The following is a 6,788-nucleotide window of genomic DNA, read 5'->3' on the forward strand; positions in this document are numbered from 1 at the left end:
GTGCGACTCTCATTTCAAAACTGCTCTTCATGATTATCATTTGTTTAGAAAAGTTAATGTCGGACGACAGGGTCATCTTTTTGAATCGGGAAAAATATACTTGATACATCAGATATAATTCGAATGTAAACATTTTCGAGAAAAAGAGTCAGAATTTACATCACCTTATTTGAACTTCGGTAACAGCCCGACAAATTAAGCTTTAGGTGAAAGTGAATACTCTTGTCTCGTTATTTTATTGAGCTTAAAAATGAAATGTTCATAATTTTGCTGTTTTATCAACGATTGCCAATAAATAATGCACATAGCTATGACCGAACATTGGACACAGTAATTTCCTCGACAGGTCACTTTGGCTCACCTGAACGAAGCATCTGAGCGATAAGAAGGTCAGAAACAAACAAAAAATCGCTGTGTTAATTGAATCAGACATATAATCTCCATAAACTTAGTTATAACCTACTCTTCCCATAACAATCATTTACACACCAAGTAGATACTCGCCTCTTATTTATAGTTATCTTTTAAAAAAAGTCTAAAGGATGATTGAACTCATTTACCGAGCCCGAGCGCTGCAGGCAGGAGGAACAACCTAGCGTACAGTAAGTCGACAGGAAGCGTCCAGTACCGTCCGGCACGACACATATGACGTCGTGGCGCCGGACAACAGATAGACACCACTGACGGCCACGAGAGGCATTTCCTTTGCTGGAGAGCACGTGAAGTAGTATTAAGACAGTTTGGTGCGGAAGGTGGAAGTGCTTGCGCGCATGCGCTGTGTAAAAGACCATGGCCACTGGATTTTTTCACCAGATATTGACGGATATATCTGTGAGTAATTCTGTGCACGAAACATTTACCAAATCTTAAAAAAATGTTATCGCCCGAAGATGGGCCATATTACGTAAGAACCTACACCAAACCTGTGAACACATTTAGAAAGGATTTTTCCCCGACCAGAGAAGTGTCCTGAAATAGACGAAAATCTTCCGAGTTTGTAGAACTTATGGAATTTATTTAACAAGAATGTTAACGTGTCCCTTTTATTGTTTCACAACTTTCAAGTCACGGTATTTTTTACTGTTTAAAACTTGTCTTGCCTCTATTAAATCGAGTTTAAACGTCTTTTAATGTCTGTTGCTTGTCGCTCTTCAAATTAAACGACATAAAAATTAATTTTGATTAACAACGCGTTCCAGAGGTCAAGGGCCAAAAGGATAAAACTCTTTTATTAGGCATTAAGCCTGGTGCAAAGACATCAAAATCCAAAATCAACACGACATCGTGCCGCTGAGGGCAACAGATAGGGCTAGTTTACCCGGAGGAAGAGCTGTAATACACCTGAATTTGCACAACTAGGTGGAAAATGTTGTGTTCAGTTTTTATTGCCTTCATTATTAACGATCGATCGGAATGCCAAGTTTTCTACTATTTAATCCGTGCCCTGGTTGTTTGTAAATTCTTAATTCTGTGACCGTTGAGAGTGCGCCGTGAGTAAATAAAACATCACCTTACACATACTGAAAGTGGTCATATTTATGGATACAACGCCGTGCTGAGGTTACAGACAATTGTCTCTCTAAGATAACCTGTAAACACATACATGCATGCACGTGAACACACACACACACACACACACACACACACACTAAAAAATACTGTGCCAAATGTTCGGTTTCCTGATCGATTCTTATCCTGTCACAGTAATGGACGTGGTTGATAATAATAATAATAATAATAATAATAATAATAATAATAATAATAATGAATTTTATTGGTTATAGCACATTTTTACTAAAGGTCAAACAATAGTTCATTGCAACGACGATTTGTTGTGATCTACAATAAAATTAAAAGGACAATCACACAGCTAATGGATCATAATGCTACTTTATTGTGACTTGTGATAGTATCATTGTGTCACTATCAATACACCTGGTATTAATTTTGGGGGCAAGACATACCGTGCGTCAATAAGACGTATTTCTGAAGCTTTCCACTCAGCATAGCAACACTAGTGCTACGTAATGAAAAGTTAATAAAACACAAATGATAAAAAAGATAATCCTGCTACCACTGGGAAGTCTCAGTGAGGCGGAGGTTGAGATAACGGGCAGTTTCTCGGCGTTTTCGTTAACAGACCTAGGCCCTACTAATAGTCACACAGACGTCAAACAATATGTTAATGTACATTAAAGCTATCTGTGACATTTGTGAGAGATGCTTAGGTTATCATAACGCTTGACAGGTTGGTCTTATTAGGAAATACTAGGACTGGGTAGATTGCAATTATGCATTGTACAATCTGTGGTGATATGGAAGCAATCTTCTCGGCAGTGACGTCAGACGTCATTTCCGCTGTGGTGACCATAATGATACATTTTGTTTAAAAACGATTATAACGTATTCAAACAACAGCTATTTGCAATCTATGTCAGTGGTGAATTAAATATACTGCAACTGCCCTTGCCAGTGGTATTCATTTCCTCCCAATTGTAAACTGCATGTAGTGCAGGCAAGTATAGAGGCAGCTGACGTCATAGGCGCAGAGATTTTTGCAGTAGAGCAGATACTGGTATTGATAATACGCCGAATGGTCCACCCCTGCTGCACGGGTCGTGCTTATAGGTGACGTCATTGTCGTCGTCATAGAAACAGCTAAAAGAAACGACGTCACATCATTTATACAAGTAAACATGTAGGTCTATAATTGTTTCCGTAGTTAAGCCATACGGAAAGCGCCTACCGGTAAACCAGTATCATTATAGATACTCGGACCTGTCGAAAGCAAGAGTTTTCTGTACACGGGGAGTTGATAGCGACCGAATACAATAACCTTTCAGAATAATTAAAAAATTAAAACATTATTCATTTTCTTTCGAAAGCAATGTATTTCTTAATGCAGATCCCTCGAGGTGGTATGTGATTTCAGGGATATGCGTATATGATGACAAAGAAAACAGAATAATAGGTCAATATGTTTGATGTGTATTGATGTAAAAATGATAAAAAAAACTGCATGATACATAGTACCTTACCTACCTTAACATGATCATGATATACATGTACGGCAATTACTCATTAAAATTGCATAAAAAATCAATAAATCTCCACAGAACAGTATTTTGTCAGTAAAATGTTGTGTCAGTAGTTTTAGAAAGTAAGTTGACTGTTTGACGGAAAGTAAATCTTTTATGAGTAATCAAAAATGATAAATATTGAAAATATAGTTCATGGAAAAAGTGAGCTGTTTCAAAATTGAGCATTACATCTACTGAGGTACCTTAGTGCTGCTTCACAAAGGACTAGTTAACAAAGTAACTATTACACGCTCGTTTTCTCTTCCACACTATTAAATATAAATCCTGGGGTTAGTATGAAAATATAAAGACATAGTCATACCTTTGCATGCACTCGCTTTCCTGAAAGTAGTGCAGTTTTGCTTCGGCATCAGTTCCCCGCATCCGGTCAGCGAGGTGTGGAGCCAGCACGTCTTGGAGTATCGATTCCAATCCGTTGCCAAGCAACTAGGCATGCCGTCACACATGCGCGTGCAGGACACGAAGCTGTCGAACGTCCCTGAGTATTGTACCCCTCCTTTGATGTGGTAGCCATTGTAACGGTAATAGAGTTGTGGGGGCGGATCACCTGAGATAAGAATGTATGCTGCAGGTAGAAGGTTATTTGAAAACTGACACTTATAAAGACTATAGGACAGTGGAAATCTTTCTGTGGATTGGAAAAGTTGTAGGCACGTTAAAGGGATATTTTTGTAAAGATTTATTACTAAAAGATGCATATGAAGTCAATTTTTGCCACAAAAACCAACCAAATGCCAGCATATAGTTTCAAAAAGTATAACTAAGAGAATTACTAAAAGGCTTTGTTAAATATTACCCGAAAATGATATTTGGACGGATTTTTCTGCTAGCTTTCTGTGCTGTATATACAAGGGGCAGAAAAGTAGGTCACATAAGTAGGTTAAATTTCTGACCCAAAATTTAAAGAAAGGAGCGGTCTAAAGCTCTTTTTAAGGCTGATCGAGTGATTTATTCAGTTTATCCCTTGGCATGTCAACTTTGTTTGAGTCATGTAAGAAACTAGTAGAAGTGGTTTATATGTGTTACTGGGAATCCACGCTCTATCAATGCTCGGTTAATATGTACCTTTAATTATTTCAGATTAAATAATAAAAGAAATTCGAAACTGATAATAAGATATTCAAAAAAGTTGTTTATAGATATTATTCGATATGCATCTCCAAACAACAATTATAATTTATTCACTTTCTTTTTTTAGGGGGGAGAGTGGTTCCAGCAAGATTAATAGAAGACAGGTTAAAATAAATCAACATACCAACACAGGCCGTACTCTTCCTCAGGCTGATACAAGATGGCTTCATGATCAACATCCCGCAAGCGGTCTCGGCGTCATGGAGCCAACACGACAGCGTGGTGTCGTCCCAGTCTGTTGCTAGGCAACTAGGCATGTTGTGGCACATGCGCAGACAGTCGGTATAGTTGTGGAAGGTGCCTGGGTAGCGCTTACCCCCATAAGTGTGGGCACCGTCATAGCGGTAGTAAAACGCTGAGTTGGAGAGAAAAAAACTGTGAAAATTAAAATCAAATTGCAAAATAGAAGTGACCTAGTTATAAGTAGAATGCGCGCAAAATGATGTGCTCAAGAAATATAAACTATACGATGCAAAATACAGTTGTAGGTTGATTTGTAGTGTTGATTTTCGATATTTGCAATGTTTTTGGATTGAACCCGTATCTGACGTTTTGCAATATACATTGTGCAATAGCTTTGTTATTCAACGTAATAAAAATAAATAATGTAATAGCAGCATCAGTCTAGATATAATACAAGGTCTACTTACCCTCTGCCCACACCATACCCGATATCAAAATAGAGCAAACTAAAAATATCCCATTCATCCTTTCACTAAAGTCTTCAAACGCAATAATTACCTAAAGACTGTGTTTACGTATTTATACTAACGATGAAATGAATGTTGGGGTTGTTTTGGGTGAATATTCTGGAAAATCGTCAAGTTTTGCTGGCAAGTGTAGCGAGCTAACGGGCAAGATGGCAAAACATCACAGAAAGCGGCCAAACCTTTAGAAATGACTTTATAATCAGCTGTAGCATTTTTTTTCTGGGGTCTACCGAAAGTTAACATTTATTTGAAAAATAACTGTAAAAAATTATAATGTAAATTTGTGTCACAGGGTGGAAGAGAAACACCCTTGAAAATGATTATTCGGTTTTATCCAAACGCACATGTTTCTAAACGGCCTTTTGATAAAACAGTTCCCCTGCTTGTGCCTGATTATCTGACTGCGGTTAATAAGCAATCATGTTGGTAAAAGATTACCGGACGGGAGTTTGTTTAACAGGAATGGTTGTTCTAGGAATGGAAGGTTCTAGGGTTAGTTTAAGTATTGGGGGTCAGTACGTAATGGGGAAGTAATGGGGACAGGACTGTGGTTTCTAGCGGACAACCATTCCTATCACACCGGTATGGGTCTTGTGAACGCTCTTCTGGCGGATAATCGAGAGCAGCATGTGAACAACATTTCTGCGCCTTCATTTGTAATTTGTATACCCCCTTTTCTGAAATTGCAATACTTTGTTTGTTTTCGCTATACATTTTCTGCCCTTAACTCGTTTTACTTTATTTTAAATTTTTTTATCTATTTTACATTTTTTTTTGGGGGGGGGGGGGGTGGCGGGGGGGGGGGGGGTTCAAGAATGAGGACGCAACCTTCGTCAGAGCGTTGGTGCCAATCACCTTGTTGCAAGCGTATGACACAACGTTAAATATATTCATCTGTGTGACGGTAAAGACTTCGGTCACGGAGCCCATCCTAAATAAATAGGCCTATTGCCATTTACCACGTGATCGGTTCCAACCCCCCCCCCTCCCCCCCTCCAAGGCCTACGGTGTTTCAAAAATCGATTCCTGTCTATTTATTCATCTATTCATCAATTCGGTTGTTCGTGTATTTATATTTATATTAATCATAATCTATTTATGTCTTTTGTGTGCATGGGGGATTTTTACTATTTGTGAAACGTCTTAGTAGAGATTGTAGACCCCCGCCCCCCATCACACACACACACACACACACACACACACACCACCGCCATCACAGTTGGTGCCCCTATACATTTTCTTCAGGCCTAGAAATATTACAATTTCAGTTTTGCCCAAGACAAGTCGATGAAAAATGTCTCTTCCCGTCCATATTGCTACCTCATAGGTACAATAAATTCATATTTAATACAATCACTTCTCCTTTTACTGCATTTAATTTATTTCATAACGATATCTGACAAATTTTGCCCACGTATCTTGGGCAAATGCATTGGCCAAGCTTCAACAAGGGATTAATTTGTAGTCTCCAGTGCTTCTGTGCAATAGCCAGATAGACGAACTGCAGGTGAAATACCCAGCATAAATATTCAATTAATATCTGTTTGTCAATCTTAAGGCAAAATCTTGACCAATATCACGTTAACCTTTAACATGGGTATTTCTCAATCACCTTGTAAACAAAGCGCAAGAGGCAAAAACACTTTTAAGATACAAATATTGCTTTGGGCTTAGAATATATTTCCATACACAAACTGCGAGCACCAAGCACTTAAAGCGACGCAAGCGAACTTCTGCTCCGCGGACGAACAAGGTTGGGCGATTCTTTCTTAGCTCTCCGAATTTGTACTAATTATTTGATTATTAAAGTAATTCCCATTGAGAAGTAGATTAAAACGATTCATGT

At 38.4% G+C, this 6,788-nt stretch overlaps 1 protein-coding gene across 1 annotated transcript; it reads right to left on the reverse strand.

The window, feature by feature from the left end:
- Positions 1 to 1,779: 1,779 nt before the first annotated feature.
- LOC106177818 (uncharacterized) lies at positions 1,780 to 5,005 on the reverse strand. The gene is made up of 4 exons (XM_013560715.2): positions 4,883 to 5,005; positions 4,357 to 4,587; positions 3,403 to 3,648; positions 1,780 to 2,658 (listed from the first exon to the last, which is right to left on the reverse strand). The coding sequence occupies exons 1-4, from the start codon at positions 4,938 to 4,940 to the stop codon at positions 2,480 to 2,482; spliced, it is 714 nt and encodes a 237-aa protein (XP_013416169.2). The 5' UTR covers positions 4,941 to 5,005; the 3' UTR covers positions 1,780 to 2,479.
- Positions 5,006 to 6,788: the final 1,783 nt, after the last annotated feature.

The sequence above is a fragment of the Lingula anatina genome, chromosome 5 (assembly GCF_051362555.1).
Source record: "Lingula anatina isolate TDL-2025a chromosome 5, LinAna3.0, whole genome shotgun sequence".
NCBI lineage: Eukaryota > Metazoa > Brachiopoda > Lingulata > Lingulida > Lingulidae > Lingula > Lingula anatina.